The 18,707-nt window shown below is 31.5% G+C and overlaps 1 protein-coding gene across 1 annotated transcript; it reads left to right on the forward strand.

Annotated features, from left to right (window-relative positions):
• The first annotated feature begins 707 nt into the window (after positions 1–707).
• LOC149562860 (transcription repressor MYB5-like) lies at positions 708–3,411 on the forward strand. The gene is made up of 3 exons (XM_089826317.1): positions 708–1,378; positions 2,474–2,603; positions 2,833–3,411. The coding sequence occupies exons 1-3, from the start codon at positions 1,246–1,248 to the stop codon at positions 3,257–3,259; spliced, it is 690 nt and encodes a 229-aa protein (XP_089682443.1). The 5' UTR covers positions 708–1,245; the 3' UTR covers positions 3,260–3,411.
• The last annotated feature ends 15,296 nt before the right edge of the window (positions 3,412–18,707 follow it).

Below are 18,707 nucleotides of genomic sequence, written 5' to 3' on the forward strand. Positions count from 1 at the left end.
ACAATCAAGAAGTGAAAGAGCAATAATACATATAATATATTATATCTTAAATTCTAATTGATATTCTAAATTTCATATTACAAATTGATTAAAGATAACATACCAATTATTATTATTATTTAAATTAAAAAAGCCATGAAACACAAATCCTAACTCATTATACTCTACCCCACCCAATAATTCGATTCCAATTTCACACCCACTTTTAAAAGTGGGAATAATGTATCAACTCATGATTTTGACCTTAATCAAAACAAATTTGTGGGTTGTTCTTATTAATATAAAGCAGGACGATTACTTCAAATTATAGTCATGTAGTCTGACTAGTTGGTGCACATTATTTAGATGGATAGATTCAATATCTTTCTTCTTCTAAGTGGAAAACTGAAATCCATGAATCTCAGTCCTTGATCTTTGGGCCATATACATCTCACATATTAAATTGTTTCTTTTTAGAACTATGATGTTACAAAATCCAATGTAGAGACACAAAAGAGAACGAGATTTGATGTAAACTCAGGCCACACCATTTTGTGAGTTGACAAGACCTCATTATGAATGCACCACCTCCTCTTTTAACATTATCTAGGTCACTAAGACATCAATTGTACACACCATGAAAATTAGTGCGTCACCCATCCAAACTTTTCCTACAAGCTAATATTAAGCATACTTTATCTTGACACTACGAGTAACATTTACAACTGATAAAAAACTTCACCATTGGGAGTCTCAAATCTGTTTATGTATAGCTTTTGTGGTGATTAGGCTGGTTAATTATAAAGACAAGGAAAAGGAACACAATCAAACAAGAATCATTGTACCCATTTTTTTAATTGTGTGAGATATTATTGTAATGAAATAGATAAGGTGCCCTAAAGTATTTTTAAAGTCAGAAATCAGAGCTGTAGGCTGCACAGATTCTCTGATGAACCTGCAAAGCTTGAATGTCCTGCTTAATTCTTCCAATGAATTATCCACGTAGCACGGAATTCTCCACTTAAACAACTCATTCAAGCTGAAAAAGATAAAGCTCCCATGATATTGCAGAGCTTCAGATTCTCTTCACTTCAAACTGTACTTTTTAAAATTATCAGATGGCATTTCTCCCCAATAATTTATTATACATGCACCATCTTGTGTGTGTATATATAGATATCCTTGGTGGTGTATTATCTAAGTGCGTGAAGGAATAAATTTTAGGTTCTCTAGCTATATTGGTGTTCTAAGTAGTATCATATCATCATGGGACGTAGGTTGTTTTACTATAGGGATGGACTTTACAAAGGGCCATGGACACCAGATGAAGATTTTCTCTTGGTCAAGTATATTCAGGCTCATGGAGTAGGACGTTGGCGTAGTATTCCCAAAAAGGCTGGTAAGATTGCCTTATTCAAGTATTGTAGGCAGGAATATAACAAATTGTATGAGAATGTCTTATTCAAGTATTTGAAATGCAAGTTCTTTTTCTTGGGTTAAATTGAGTATATTGTTTGAATATATGTGTCAAGTCACTCTGAGTGATTCCTGTTTCTGATGATGAATCATTGGGTTCTATTTGAAGCTTGAAATTGGGTAAACTTGCACTTTAATAATATAATACAGCATAAAGAGTTCAGATTGAATAAATTGTGATGAACTAGGGTTTAGAGTTGAGAGTGTAGAGTGATCACCATATATAGAGTTTAGCATTTATGGGATGTGAATCTACATACATATCAATAAGATAATTTCATACATACAGTTTAGTATTGAGAGTTAGGGAGTGATAATCATATATAGAGTACAATGTTTATGATCTGTGAATCTATAAACAGTTTAATGGTTAGAGCTAAGGGATCATTTCATATAGAGTTTAAAGGGTGATCATCATATATAGGGTTTAGTTCTTTGGGCTGTGAATCTACATATCAATAAGATAATCATATATAGTTTGGTGTTTATTGGCAGTGAATCTACATACATATCAAGAAGACAATCATATGTAGAGTTTAGTGCTTATGGGTTGTGAATCTATATAGATTTTAGAGTTTATGGGTTGTGAATAGATACAATCGTATCAAAAAGATAATCACATAGCATATTTTAGTTTGGATGGTTTAGTTGATGCCAGACCAAACTTTGGTCTGATGGTTTATTGTATTTCACTTGGTTTCAGTTGGAAGTTCGTAATTGTTCTGAAATTATAGAATTTGGAGAAATGTTAGTATTCGTGCAGATGATTAAGCCACACTCAAAAGAAGAATTGGTTTGGTATCTAGTGATTATCTTAGAGTTGATATTCGTTATGGCTCCAATTCGATTCAGTAGACTCGCTGAATCTCTTTTTCAATCGGCTCTATTTTAAACCTTGTGGTGAATGTGTTAAATTTTTTTTTTTTTTTTCATGTATAAAAGTATGGGACTGCTAGTTTTAAACATTTTTATGAATGTGTGTCAGTTAAAAATACTTACACATAAGCTTACTGTGCAGGTTTAAATCGGTGTGGAAAGAGTTGCAGGTTTAGATGGATGAATTATCTTCGCCCTGGTATAAAGAGAGGGGATATTTCAGCTGAGGAAGAGGAACTTATCATAAAACTTCATGGCCTTGTAGGAAACAGGTATAGAACTGTATGACATCCATTGAATTATAAGTCTCATGCTTAAATCCACAGCCATCCTTAAACATTGCATATGGAGGGAAAATTTTATTTTAGAAAAAGTAAGTCAGCTTTGACTATTTAATACCTTTAGCTTAGAAATCAAGCCTTTGTGTGTGATGTTTAAACATTCCGTAAATGCATGGACTTTGTTCAATGAGTTATATCTTACTTGAATAATGTCATGCAGGTGGTCGCTGATAGCGAGGAGAATGCCTGGTAGAACCGACAACGAAGTGAAGAACTATTGGAATACCCATCTGAGAAAGAGATTCAAACAGTCCACTGATAATGAACTCACCAATGAGGTGGTTGATGAAAATCAAATGCTCACTAATAACAACATTAGTACAATATCTCACGGTGTCACTGATTCCTCTAACAACATGGCATGCATGGAAGCATGTAATACTGCAATGGTTAATGATTCCCATTGTGAGATCAGTGAAGCTGTTGGGGATGAAGGATGGAATCAGCAGTTAGCCCACAACTCTTACACATCATCTTTCAAATGGGCTTGTGATCAGTCATTTATGGGGATGGATTGGAGTATGGGTGACTTGCAGGCTTTGTTGTTTGGATATGACTTCGGAACTTCTCATGCTTTTTTAACATAGGACGCAACGGATGAATTTGACTGATTCCGTATATAGTGATTTAGTCGAAGGAGACTTGTAGTTTAGATATATGCTTACTCAAATTGTTGTAATCAAGTAGAAATCCCAACTTCTTGTTTTCATTTAAAATATAAAGTCGACAGTTCATAAAACGTGTATAGAAATTTGCTCCAATAGATAGGAGAAAAATTCACTGGTTTTGAAGTGGTGTTAAAGCATTATGAAAGGATGATATTAATTGATACTCTGCTGTTGGTAAAGTCTAGTCTTTTTATTCAGTAAAGGCAGCTTTAAGAATGCTTTTCTGGTCATAATGAGCTTGTCATGTATCTTTTCATTTGACGTAGGCAATGTAAACCCCACCATGCATTACTTTTGAGTCATCATGATTGACTTAAAGCCACAAAAAAGTGATTGCATTCATTTTGAGGCCTTTTCATTGTTTTGACCATTGTTTTCTGAAATTTTTTGTTTTATAGCATTGATAATTTTCCATTAACAAAGAAAACTAGATTTCTAATGAAAGTACCTTAGAATTCATCGTCCTTTCCAATATGCAAGTGTTGTATACCTTGGAATGAAAGGGTCTTAGCTTTCAAGATTATACTTACATTCTATTCTTTTTAACATCAATTTTTTTGTTAATTATAATAGAATATACTCAAATTTTTCATTAACGTTTAGATGGATAGTGGCATATTGTATATTGATTGAAATTTGAGATATATCAAAGAAAGTTTTAAAGTAATATAATAGAAAAGCTAATTATATTATATTTTAAATATCAATATAATAACAATTTAATATGTTTATTTATTTTAAAATGATTGAAAAAAATTAATATTTTTAAAGATTAAATGGACTTTCATTTTATATAGCTTTCTAAAATTGAATTTTAAGAAGGTTTTATATAGTTTATTGAATTTTAAAGAGATAAAGTTTTCTTTCTTATAAAGATCTTTGGTAAAAAGATGGAAATGGAAATCAATCAATAGATTGAAATTTATGAGAAATCTTGGTAACTTCAACATGGTTGAAATTTAATTTGATGTTAGAAATGAAAAGAAATATTTTACAAAATAAATCTTGCATCTTAAATTAGGTTGGGAGAGATTTTGGACCAGCATTTTTATATAGTGCCATCAAGTCAACAAAATTTAGTTCTATATTAATATAAAGTTCTATTTTTTAACAATTATAATTGATGAGTGAGAATCATAAAAGGATTTAAACAAGTTGAGATGCATGATTGAAAATATTGAGGTCATTCGTTCTATTTTAAAGAAGGGTATAATTATTAAAATTCAATGTAACAAGAAGGATTGTTATTGTATTTCTTATTTATAAGAGTATTTAGGCAATGAAGCATAAAAATTTCATGCAATGTTTAATAGTTAGTCATTTCACTTCTACAAAATCTTACAAATAGTAATTTCCGTGAAAGGTTGAGACATGAAGAAGATAAGTGTTTTTGAATTTTGAAGTTGTTTCAAACTGAAATCTTTGTAACACATTTCACATGCAAATATCTTAACTTTTGTACTATGTCAAAAATGTTCTTGGGTAGGATGACAATTTTAAGACAATAATTGTAAGGACATGACTATCTATTATTAAGTATTTTGAGTAAAAAATGGTGAAGTCCCTTAAAGAGAGGTTTTGTAATGAATTTCAAATTTTATTCTTATAAGGGAAAAAAAATATAAGTCTCAAGTTATGCATTTACAAGAATATCAACAACATTTATATTTTGGAGTAATTTTGGTAGCAAAGAAAAAACTAAAATCAACTATATGAAATTGCATCATTAAATGTCTATAATTAGAAAACTTCTCATAATAAGAATTAAAGATTGTTACAACCCCGAGGGACAATGTACCAATGGCTTAAACATTGCATTCTAAGACTTGATTCCTAGTGTAAAATTTCTATATAGTCAAAGTTTACTCACTTTTTACAAGCTTAATTTTTTTCCTTAATGTGTGATGTTTAAGGGTGATCCACAATGTAACCTTCCATAAAATCTCAATGACATGTTATGTCACACACTAACCTATATATCACCATTACTTATAATATACCTTACTTTACCCATTGTATTTTCATGCTACCATATTGAGAGAAACCACACTTTACAGTTTGATGCGTGTCTACTTGGATTTTATATCATGGATGCATCAGCAGTTGTCTCCCATGCTACAATGTCTTAAATGTTCACCAATATCATCTCCAACCCATATGTTAACCATGATCATTATTCAATATTTTGATTTAGTTGCTACAAGATGAACCTAGTATATCTATTGATTTATATGATTCACATCCTTACATAATGTAGTCAAGGATTGTGATTTTATTAAGGACTACCAATGCTAAAACTTTAATATAAATACTTGCAACCAATACACAAAGAAACATAAGTATAAACATAGTCTTATAATAACAGATTTTGCTGCAAAATATTATGTAACATGTGAGATCTAGATTTGGTCTTACATTTCTTGCTTTATAATTGTATCTCTTAAACTAACATGTGAATTCTTGGCTTGATCTTACATTTTTTTAGGACACTTTTATAATACAACTAAGAAACATTTTGCATCATAGAAGAACCTTTATGATAGATAAAACAGTGTTTACCTTACAATAGACTTGAGGGGAAACGCCTAACTACTTTTCCCTTTAAATGTGGATGAATGAAATGATGGGGATGGATGGACTGGATCCACAATAATAATTAAATGCAAAATACACAGTACAGGCACTTACAGAAATTCTAAACTCATTTAATTGCCTGAAAACCATTACATTGTGCCTATTTTATAGAGGTCTTTGATTGTTTCCAGAAACATCTAAATTAGCGGACATAGAAGAAATAAACTTTTGTAGAACTATCTAAACATAAATGCCTTCTAAAACCTAACCCTATTACACCTTTATTACACATTCTAACATGAAAGTCAAAGAACCCATAATAAACTGAAAATACAAATTAGTTCTTGTTTTTTCAACTAGATCAAGAATTCGTGTAATGTCTCCAAACCACCTCAAGGGTTGTGAATAAAGATGATTAAAAGAGTAAAGAAACTTATTAATGCTTTTTTATCTTTCAATTGGGCTTGTGATGAAATCATTGGACTGTTCGACTATAAATCTTGTGATCTCAGCATTTATGTAATCTATAGTATTTATTATCATAAGAGGAGAAAAATGTGTTGTGATATATAAAAATGAATTAGCTGTTTGTATGTGAAGAAGTGTGAAAGTATGGATGACAGAAGTGGTCTAACTGATCAATCATGGCAGTCTTTTTTCATTAAAGTAATTGTCTTCAGCAGCTTTATTGATACCAAATCTGATGCATACCCCATCATAACTAGCTTTTTGCGTGATGGTCCATTTAAAGCTATAAAGGTGACAACTTTTCTTTGCTTTGAAAAACCTTTTGAGAACCAAGAAAGATTACAGATTTTTTCAGATTCCTCATCAGTTTCATTACAATATTCTCAAGATTTAAGCTCAATTAAAAAACTGTCAAAAGTTTTTTATTATTATATCGAAGATTCATTTGACTGATTCAAGTGGGATTCATTGAACAACCTTACATCAGGAAACATATATATAGTTTACAATTTGTACTTTAAATATAGTTTTATTATTATTGTTTTGGATAGTTGTAATTTTCGTTTTCCTTTCATATTTTTTTTAATTTTCGTTTTCCTTTACATGAGATCCTTCTGGTTTTTCTTGTAAAATGAGAGAATAACGGTAGAACTGTTACTCTGCTGAATAAGACCAAATTTAATAAAGTTTGTAGTCTTTACTAGTACAGGCAGCCTTGAAAACGCTCTTCTGTCATTTATTTTCTTTATATAGTACATTGCATTCAAATGACAATGATCTGAATGAAGTGTAAAATTGAGTGACAGTTTCAACCATTACTTATAGAAAGCTATAAAGGTGACAGGTTTTGCTTTAATATTTTTTTATGGAAAAAGGATCTCTTTCAAGAGAAGTTTTTTAAAATTTAAGTTTAATTTTTTGTGTTTTTGAGATACAATTTTATTCTGTATTTCTTAATTGAGTTTATTTATACGGAGAGTTCTCTTTGTTTAGTTGAATTATTTTTACAAATTTAATAAATAAAAATGTAATTGATGGAATAGAAATGTAGAGAAGCAAGTAAAGCTTTTTTTTTAAATATATTATCAAAATTTATTCAAATTTCAAAATTGTTTACATGTCAAAATATTAATATATATTAATAAACATCATAATCTTGAAATAAGCAACATTCAGTATTTATTTATCTTTTTTCTAATAAGAAATACAATAATTCTCATGAAAAATAAATAATTGTTATCTAAAAAAATTATAAATTTCTACTAATTAGATAGTTTTTAGATATCAAAGGCTAATGTTTAAACAAAACAAGTGTAGTGCTCATAGTCCAGGGGTTGTTACATAATGGAACACAAGAGCTAAAATTAATTTGACATGGTAAAGAACATGCTCATTAGTTCCTTATTCGCAATCAAAGAAATATTATTTTGCATCTTTTAACCTTATATTCACATATATATTACACATAAATTCCTTGTCCAAAAAATAAAAATGTACCAATGGAAACACATGGAAGATATTAGAACCACTCAATAAGATAAGTCTCTCAATTGCACGGAAAAACCTTAGCTAATAAGCTATCCTTATATGTATAGAATCTAAATATGAAGTTGTATAAGACCTCAAATGTGTTGTAGAGACACCTTTATCATTAGACATCTCAATCAAAGGTTCCATAAACCCACTGAGTGATGAATAAATTAAAATCAAATACATGTAGATCAAAATTTTGAGGAAGGTATCAAATATACGTTCCATTCTATCAGGGGTTATAACTAAGGTCTAGTCCACTATATACTATAGCTTTTATCTTCATTGTATTCTCATACATTAGCTATGCAAGAGACGATGTATATTATTTTTTGATCTTCCTTAGAGGTTGACTATTAGGGGTTGACTAAAATCACTATAGAGGTCATATAGATTGGTTGGCTCCTATATTCATTTTACTATTATTCTCATAAATTTATTATGATAATAAAAATGTCAGTATAAGATGAAGGAACTTATTCCAATATCAAAGAGCCACACTAAAAGAAACAAACAAGATATTTTCACTTAAAATCTAACATGTAATAACAAATATATCAAATTAGATTACTTTCATTGAGATAAACAAGTTAAATAAAATCAGCTAAAACGTTCTCACCTATTCCTTATCTATTTTGTATGGAAATTCAAATTGCATGGATAAAAATGTAATAGAGGCAAGCAAATCAAAACCATGTTCATCCTTCCTAAAATGTTTACATTTTTATGTTTGATATGACTTATCTAGGGAAAATTTATATATTTGTAAGCATGAAATATGATCTATATGAAAAGAGAAATGTAGTTTGGACCTAAACATTATCATGTAGTGTGATAACCCCATTTGTGATAAATATTTAATAATTTAATTGATTATTAGATAAATAAAAAATATGTATATTAAGATAGTTGAATGTTTCATTCCTTGTCTTGATTGCTAAGAAGCCTGGTGTTGATACTTTGGATACTTTCAAGCCTATTAGCCTTTGTCATTCAATTTATAAAAAAAATTCCCAAAGTGCTTATGGTGATAGTGTTGAATCTCCTCCCCTTTATTATCTCACCTCAAAAGAATGGCTTCATGCTTAGGAGAAAAACTTTGGACTCCATTATTAAAGTGCATGAAGTGATCCATTCAGTGCAGAACTCCAAGAATTAGGGTTTCTTCCTTAAGTTGGACCTATCAAAATTAGCATATGATAGAGTTTCTTGTTAGAGTAATAAGATATTTTCTTATTAATTAAATCATTTTAATTTAATTATTAAGTCACTTATTCTCTCTAGTTTACTTGAGAAAAACATTAGGCATATTTAACAATTAATTCTTTTATAATTATTATAATGCAACCTAGGTTAGTTAACTTTTAGGGATTTGATCTCCTTTTAGGGATTTGATATCATTTTATAAGGATTTATCTCTCTTTGTAATTAAACACATTCAATGCCATTTAAATTTTGAATGTCTCTTCTATCATGATGGATCTTTGAACTCAAGCCTTCATAGCTATGCTTCTCTCTTTCTATGATAGGTATTTGCATGCAAGTGATTCTTTGGAGTTGTGGGTTGAGCTTTACTCAACCTCAACTTGGTATCAGAGCTCCAAACTTTCATATGCATGTTCTCTTCATGAGAGGTTTGGCATTGATTTTTGAGTTATCCCACAATAATGGGTTCCACTTATTGACCAATTTTGACACCGAAATCAATATTTTTGCAACAAATGTCATGTTCAAGTGACTATATCTCCAAAATTATAAATAATTTCAAGATGACATAAACTAGTGATTTTGAGTACTTTGTTCCATATATATATCAAATTTTTTTATCTCCTCCGAAAAGTGGTACATAATAAAATTCAATATTTTAAAGAGTGACAATCTGTTTGACACACATAACTTTTTTTCTAGAAATGATAATGAAGTAATTCTTTCGGCGTTAGATTTGTAACATCAATATCCAGAGGATGCATTTGGTTTGATTTATTTTGGTTGTATATTGTATAGTTTATGAAGTTTTGAAGTGACATGAACCGTAATTCAGACATACGTTCCGTTTGACACAAATAATTGGAAGTCAATTTATCATAAACCTTTTTTTTTTTTGAATAGAAAGGTATCTCAATAAGCTAGTTCCTACATATTTTTCAAAAAAAATTTGAACTAATTTACTAATTTTTTCGAGGTGTCAAAGTCAGTTGATGTTCAATCGGTAATAAACCTATAATGAGTTAAACTCATATTTGAAAGTCTTAATGATTAAAATATGTAGTAAAATTATAGTCATTGGAAAGCTTGCTTTGAGTAGCACATTTTGACATTTTTTATTTTATAGTAGGAGATCATTCTCCTACAATTATGGAAGTCAAAAGAGCAAAAAAAAAAAATGAAAAAGAGGTTAAAATTTTTGAAATTTTGCATGTTTGCATGAACATACCCCCTCAAATTTTGCGGCCACCGAAAAAATTTGGACGCATGTTTGGGCGAACATATTGTGTTTGTGCGAACAGTCTAAACACATGTTCGGGAAAACATATCGTGTTCGTGCGAACAATCTAAATTTTTTGAAAAAGCTACCATTTGTAAAATTATTTTCCATTTGTCAAACTATTTGCCGTCAACCTGACCAATAGTGCATTGTCTGTCTTCGCCATTCGTTCGCAAAATCAAAGGCATCAATTTGGTAAAAAAATTGAACATATAAATTATTTATTTATTTCTTTCATTAGCAAAGTTGTTTGAAGGATGCATTGAAGTTAAATTAAAAATTAGTAAGACATTAATAGTGTTAAAAAATGTATATTCTTATTGTGTTACTAATGGTCTCCTTGCAACATTTGGCAATCGTGGGATGAAGACATGATCATAACAAACTACTAATGCTTGTTTTGTAGGACGTTGTCGAAGACCATTGTGTGTTTGTCAAAACCATGTGTGTGGATTTATTAGATTAAATAACACTTTTTTTGGTTCTTAAAATGAACTTTTTATTTTGTCTAGCATGTCTATAGTGTTTAAATCCCTAAGAGTTGCATTGGACGTATCCTCTCCCCTCACCATTGGTGGATCTTGGGTGTAAGAGAAATCCATGTAACTTCTATAGGAGGCCTGCCTTGGACCAAGATACTTGATATTGGGTATGCTAGGGGATGACCTCGGAGTGGTAACAGGCCAAAAGCCCAGTCAACATTCCAGCCACTATATAAAACTCGATTACGGTGAAAGCCATGTCGACGATATTGCTGAGTGATAGCTCTCCTCTAGTACCCTTATGGTGCATCAAACCTTGGTTCTTAGGGCTGGGAGACCTTCAGAGGAAGTTTATCACTCACTTGCTGAACGAAATACCCTTACTAAAAACCATGTTTTAGTGGCCAAAATCCTTTCTATCCACTGGCTCAAGGGGTCACCCATGCTCGTGAAGACATCCTACATTCTCACGATCCTTAGTAGAGACGATAGTCCCTTGGGAAGTCATGCCCCTTGGGAAGTGGATCTTGGTAGCCCCGAGAAGTGAGTGCACTGTAAGGGGGAGCCTATGGTGCCAAGGTCCTAAGTTGTCCACTCTAGATAAGCGCGGCTAAATTTTGGTTCAAGTAGGAATTCAGTGGATATAGTCCTAAAGCCTAGGTTGTGGTGTGACTATTCACTTTTAACAATAGCTATTCTTGTCTTAATGTGTCTTGCGTGTGTGTAAAACATAATCAGGATAAAAGCCAACATTCAAATTTACACCTTGAAAACTTGCAAAACCTTGTCAAAACATCAAACATTGTCAAAACATCACAAACTTTGATTCAATACATTCAAACCTTGGAAAACATGGCAACTTATGCTCCTAAACATGCTTGGCAAAACATAGATTTCACTCTTGCATAGCATCCACTTGCATTCTCCATAGTTTGAGCCTCATACTTACATCATATAGACTACATATTGCACCTTTTTAGTATGCCTCATATTCACATTGCAATCATTAGCATTTAAGATTGCATCCTTTGCATTTCACCTCCAAAATTATCACTTTGCATCTTCCATCTTGCATCTTTGCATACCCAACCCTCATCTTGACCACTTTAACCATCATTTCGAATGTACTACACATCATTTTGAGCATTCATTCTAGTCTCAACATTTTCCTCTATTGTTTACCTCACTATGGCATCAATCTGGAAAATATAGCTCTTAGAATTGCCTTAGTTTCAACCCAGCTTCCCAACTGCGCTCTGAAACTACCAACTGCGCCCTTCTAAGCCCCAACTGCACCATGGCCATAGTTGGTATTATCTAAGCACACTTAGTAGTCTAAGAACCTAGTTTGGGCTTCCAGACAACATTTTGAGGCTTCAGAAGTGTCCTTAGGTACCTAGATAGGTCCCCTTGCATCAACATGCCCTAATCTGCATTCTGCACCTCCTAGTCTTCATTGTCTTCACTTAGGACACCATTCCTTAAGTCATAAACTCTATTTTGCATCTCCCAACCCATAATAACATCAACTCCATCATTTTAGCTTCCTTCCATACCAACTTGGCAACCATACCATTCTAAATCAGCAGACATTCATCCTAGCTTCCCAACTATGCCCAAAAACTACCAACTATGCCCTTCTGAGCCCCAACTACACCATGGGCACAATTGGCATTTTTGGAGTGCACTTGGTACTTTCGAAATACATTTAGGCACCTGCATGAGCATTTTGGGCCTCCAAACTACACTTTAGGACCCCAAAACTACATCTAGAAGCCTCTGCACCTCCTCATTCTGCACTTGACCCAAAACTGCATCTTGCACCCAAAATCTCATTTTGCACCTTAGGACCTTTGCATATCACATATCCTCTCAGCATCATCACCATTTTGAGTCACTTGAACATCATTTTGAACCCCAAAACGTTTGTACTTAGTCAAAAATCTAAACAAAATTATGAACTCTAGAGTATTACATTGTGTGAACGGATGATGGATCTTGATCATGGTCATTTTATCATTTTCTTTGGTCAAATGCTACCTATTCCAAGGTATATTTGACTTTTTCATTTTGATCTTATCTTTTTTTGTCATTTTTTTGGTCAAGATCCAAAGTCTATTGTCATAATGTTAAACTCTTAGGTTAATACCTTGTAAAGATTTCACCTAAGTTCAAAAAACCTTACATATACTGAGCTATCATTAGCATAATCATATTCCTAAATTTCATTTTTGACTTACCCTAGTGGTATATCCCCCTCATATTGCATTGTTCAAACCCTAGCATCATTTTCACTATCAAATTGTCCATCAACCAACTTGTCTTCTTGATCACCTATCCTCATTTTGCATAGCCTAAACATCATTATCAACCCTAGGAAACCATCACTTGCATAGTCCACTTTGCGTAAACCTACCTTTAGCATCTTTACCAAGTCCAAAACATAACCCTAACTTTCATTTTGCATATCATAATCTTCATCTTGCATACCTTCAAAATGACACCTTGCATTTGCACTTGCATAACATCCCTAGGACATTTGCACTTTGCATATCAGAACCCTATGTCATTTAGCATTTTCTCACATTGCATAACATCCCTAAATAGTTAAAAATCCCAAAAACACTCATATCTTGCATACCCACATCTTAATTATCAAGTTTTGATATCTTTTACCAACTGCAACCCTGTTTTACCAATTGCACACTTCATGGGCGAAGTTGGTAGTTTCAGGGCACAGTTGGTAGTTTTAGGGTGCACTTGGTAATTAGGTGTTTCATTCTAGGTTCAATAACCCTAATCTACACTTCCACACCTTGCATTGCATCTCAAGACCTTAGGAAACACTCTAAATCACTCAAAACACTCAAAATTTGCATTTTAGGCACCCTGCAACCCTGTTTTACCAATTGCAACCCTTTTTTTATCAACTACATGCTTCAAGTGTGTAGTTGGTAGTCTAGGTACACACTTGGGAGGCATAAAGTTCATTTAGGTTTCCCTCCACTGCATCTGCATTCTGAGGTATCATGCCAGCACTCACTAGGACACAACCTTTGGAGTTATCAAATGCAATAATGGCACCTATAAGGTCTCATCAAGAATCAACCATCCAAATCATCCAAGGTACATTTGAACACATCAATGTTAATCCCTTGTTTGATGACATACCACCAATTCCTAAATATCCCAAAAGGATGTTAAGACTTGATTTTAGGACTCACATCACTTGGAGCTACAAATGAAAGAGGGGATTTCTAACATTATGTTTGCTTCTTTTGATAGCTGATGCCATTGTCTTTTATGCAGCAATTTATTCTTGAAAAAATAGACTGATATTTTTCCATAAAATGAAAAGCAATTTATTTTATAGGAGAAACATTCTAGTATTCATACCATGTTATTTGTTTGTGATTCAATGATGTCTTAAGAAGGATTTGGTGCTTTGCCACTTTTAAAGAATGTGACTCATAGATTTTAGTCACATTATAATGAAGAATATTTATGCTTTGTTGCAGATGATTGCATTCTATTGATTTCTGTCAAACAATTTAAAAGTACCAACAGCGACAGACAAATCTGTATAGTGATTTTTTTATTTGGTTATTGCACAAAATTTATCTTGAGGCAAGGGATAAATTATTATTATTATTTATTTTATAATGGGAAACAAGAAAGGAAGGCAAAACAAATATGCAAGAAAAAGATCTGATGAAGCAGAACAAAGAAATATTCAAAAGACTGTGGCACGTTATCATCGAATTAAACTAGGTGAAGGAAATGTTGAAGAAGGCTCAATAGAAGTAGAAGTAGTGTGTATGGGAGAGAGATTAGGAACACTCCCTATGGATCTCAAAAAATGAATGTTGAAGAAGGTTCAAGATCAGTCCCTATAGAGGTTCAAATAATAGAAGTCAGAGAAGGGTTAGAATCTTTCCCTGTTGAATCTCAAACAATGGATGTTGGAGAAGGCTCAAGATCAGTCCCTGTAGAAATTCCAGTAACAAAAATCAGAGAAGGGTCGAGATCAATTGCAGGAACTAGTATGGATGAACTCTTAAATATTGTCCAATTTGTAAAGTATGGTATTTCTCATAAGAATTTAGATCATTTACTTAAAATGGATGTAGATAAATTGAGAAAACTTGTAGCTAGTGTTCAACCATTAAGTTTGTCTAAGAGAAGGTCAATGAAGAAGAAGAGAAGAGAAATTATGACTCAATTTGATAACACTGAAACACTTGAACAAGCTTAGTTTCTTTCACTTTTGCTTACACAAAAAAAGTTGCAAGAGGCATTGAAATTGTTAGGTGTAAACACAACATCAAAGAAGAGAAGATTTTCTAGCATCCAAATTGATTTGATTGAAAATATTAAACAAGGTTTGAGAAACATAGGAAAACACTCTCGAACTAAAGATAACTCTGTGGCAAGAAAAGTGATGTTGATGTCTATTGTAAGTAAAAATATTTCTCAAAATAAATAAATATCTTCAATTTTGTCTGAAATGGATTTTAGTAGGAAAACAATGAGACAATATGTTAAGAGAAGATTAATTGTGGATGATAGTACCATGGAGGGCAACTGGGAAATCATGTGTAGAGCACCTCGTTCTAATAGAATTGAAGAGTTATTAAAAAATTTAGTCATATCATTTTGGATTGATAAAACTAGTCCTTCATCAAATAGTAGAGATGTTATCAAGCATAAGATTGCACCTAGTCAATATGAACATCATACAAAACATTGGTTGGACACAACACAACATGAGTTATATGTGTCATTTTTTAATAAACATCCTAATGTAAAAGTTGGGCAAACATTGTTTGAAAAATTGAAGCCAGACTTTGTGAGGTCAAACAAAGTGTTTGAAACTTGTTGTTGTCATCATCATATTGAGTTTGATCTCCACTATTAGGTATTTCGAAAGTTTATAGAAGATACAAATGGTTTTCATGCTGCTCCTCCTAGTAGGAGAAGTGAGTTTATATCATCCATTTTGTGTGACAACATAGATGATCCAATTGGTAAAATAAATTGCATCAAAGGATTGTGTGAAACATGTGGTGAATTGGCTCTATTTCCTTTGAAAACTGAAAATATTGATGTAACAAAAATATTGAATTGCAAAAGTTACAAGTATGTTAAGAATGAAACAAAGTTGGGGAAAGAAACAAAAAGGTTAGAATATGTTGAAGAGGAGTTTCCTATTCTAACATTTATGGACAGATTTAAGAAATTGATTCAACCTTATATTTGTCATGCATTTTTTGCAAAGTGGCAAGCACAACAATTTCAAACTCTAAGAGATAATTTTCCACTTGGAACAATTGTATCAGTTGTTGATTTTGCAGAGAACTATTCATTTGTTCATCAGAAAGCAATTCAATTATATTATTACTTTAATAAGTAGGTCACTATTATGGTACATTTTTTTTATAGACATGCACAGTTAGATTTGGATGGTGTTCAAAGTACAGTTCAAGCACGATTAATTATAAAGGAATATCATTTTTATATAAGTGATGATAAAGAACATGACATTCACTATGTAGAACATTGTTTCAATATGTTCTTTTCTTATTTGAAAGAAAGAATCATAAATGTTGATAAACATTATGTTTGGTCTAATGGATGTGCCACACAATTTAAATCATCTAGACCATTTTATGCATTGTGTAGATATCATCGCAATGAGAATATAAAACACATATGGAATTTCTTTGAGAGTGGCCATGGAAAAGGTGAACATGATGGTGTTGGAGCTTGCATCAAATGTGGTTTGTGAAAGTATCAAATGAATTATCAGGGAGTTCGTGTAAATGATGCACATGATGTTGTTGAATGGTGTAAGACTCATTTTTCATTAGATGAGGTCAGGACATCAACAACAATGAGTCGATAGGCACCATATAGAGTCTTTTGGGAGATAATAGGTATGGATGTGTACGTCTGTTTAACTTTTATGCAATTAAATTATAAAATTTTATTGTTAAGTTTTATTTTTGAATTTTTTGAATTTTAAATTTAATTTTTCTATATTTTCAATTTAACGAACTTTCAGGTGTTAATAGAAAAACCATGCATGGTTGCAAGAGGATAGAAAAGACACATTCCTTACATTCAGTCATGAGTACAAATAATTGCAATTGGACATTGAAGACAAGAGAATACTCATGTTTTTGTGATAGTTGCATTGATGAAAACTATGAAGAATGCATCAATCAAACACATGGATATACAGGTGCATGGATTTCGGTACCACTTGATGTTACAGAGACATTTGATAAAGAAGATGAAAATTTTGATGATATTCCATTGATTTTTGAAAATTATAATCATATCTCTGGATTAGTAAAAGTGGGTGAGTATCAAAAAAATTAATCTCAACTTTTTATTTAATTATCAATTTCAACTGTCTTATATATATTGTACACATGCATTCATGTATACTTGTTATGTAGGAGATGTCTTTACAGTGATTGTTGAGCCTGGAAATCATGAAGGTGCCAGTTATTATTTATTGCGATGTATTGCAGAGAGGACAAAGTTATATGACCTTGAAGAAAGTGATGGAATGTTGTTCCCCATAGGTAAATTATACATATACGTGTACATGCACATATATATTTAAATAAATATATATATCTAGGTAACTTCATATCTGTCAAATTTTAAAACACTTAAATTTGTGGTATAGGTTCTGTTGTGATAGAGGGAACATTTTTGAAGCAAGACAAAATAGTCCAACATGGAATACACTTTGTTGATTATCAACCTAACAACAAGGTTTTACAATACAGCCACCTGGTTGTTGCTACAAGGCTTTGTCTACATTCAGTCAAACTTAAGCGTGTACGTCGCAAGTGGAGACTAGATAGTGAAGATCATGAAAAAATATTGCATGTTATAAGTGTACATCATGGTTGATTAGACCTTTGAGATTTATTTTATAATAATTTGAATATCAACTTTGGTGAAATTGTGTTTTTAATCTGAATATCTAAGTCTCAGTTATCATTAGTTTATTTAAAAACTATAATATTAATTATACTATGGATGAATTTAATAATTTAACAACTTGATATAAATAGGCTAGAAGTTAGTTCGAACTTACACAATTTCATTATCTATGTTACAATTCTTAAATATCAACTTCTTTTCAAACTATTGAATTTCATCTTGAATTAAATGTGTTTAGATTAATTGTATGATCATAAGTTCTTAATTTTTATTAATTTATTAAAAAATAAGATAATTTAATAATTTAAATTAATTGTACCATGGATGAATTTAATAATTTAATTTTATTTATCAACCTTTTTTCAAAATAGATTGAATTTCATAAGTGATAAATTATATTTATTTTTCTACTTAATTAGATTTAAGGTTAGGTTCAATTGTACTCATTGTTAATAATGAAATTCAATTAGTTTTATAGTTATGGTTTAACAAGATTAGCATATAAAAAGTAAGAACTTGTTTTTAAAAAGAATTGTGTGACACGGCTTGGAATTCGATACCTAAAATAGCATCACTATAGAATTTCTCCACTAAGAAAAGGGTTTCCCTTAATCGTCTACAATTCTCCATACTCCACCTTAAAAAGTTTCAAGGAAATTCAAGTAGTTGCAAACAATAAATATGGTGATTTTGTATCATTGTAAAATAGAACGCATACTTTCTAAGCCCACAGAGGTCCTCTAAAAGTTATAATTAAAAACCATCCATCAAAAAAGATCAAAAACATTATTATTATGATAAGCTTCCACGAAAAACCACTTTAGAGTCAATTCAAAGAAATTTGTTGGACGACTGAAACTTGAAC

This window comes from Cupressus sempervirens, chromosome 4, assembly GCF_028749045.1.
Source record: "Cupressus sempervirens isolate cs-2001-9-10 chromosome 4, ASM2874904v1, whole genome shotgun sequence".
Taxonomy (NCBI): Eukaryota; Viridiplantae; Streptophyta; class Pinopsida; order Cupressales; family Cupressaceae; genus Cupressus; species Cupressus sempervirens.

What these genes read in the sequence shown, in the direction of transcription:
- LOC149562860 (XM_089826317.1), top strand. Translation starts at nt 1,246, where the DNA reads ATGGGACGTAGGTTGTTTTACTATAGGGATGGACTTTACAAAGGGCCA. An exon ending in TAGTATTCCCAAAAAGGCTG is followed by an intron (nt 1,379 to 2,473) that starts GTAAGATTGCCT and finishes CTTACTGTGCAG; the next exon opens with GTTTAAATCGGTGTGGAAAG. An exon ending in CATGGCCTTGTAGGAAACAG is followed by an intron (nt 2,604 to 2,832) that starts GTATAGAACTGT and finishes AATGTCATGCAG; the next exon opens with GTGGTCGCTGATAGCGAGGA.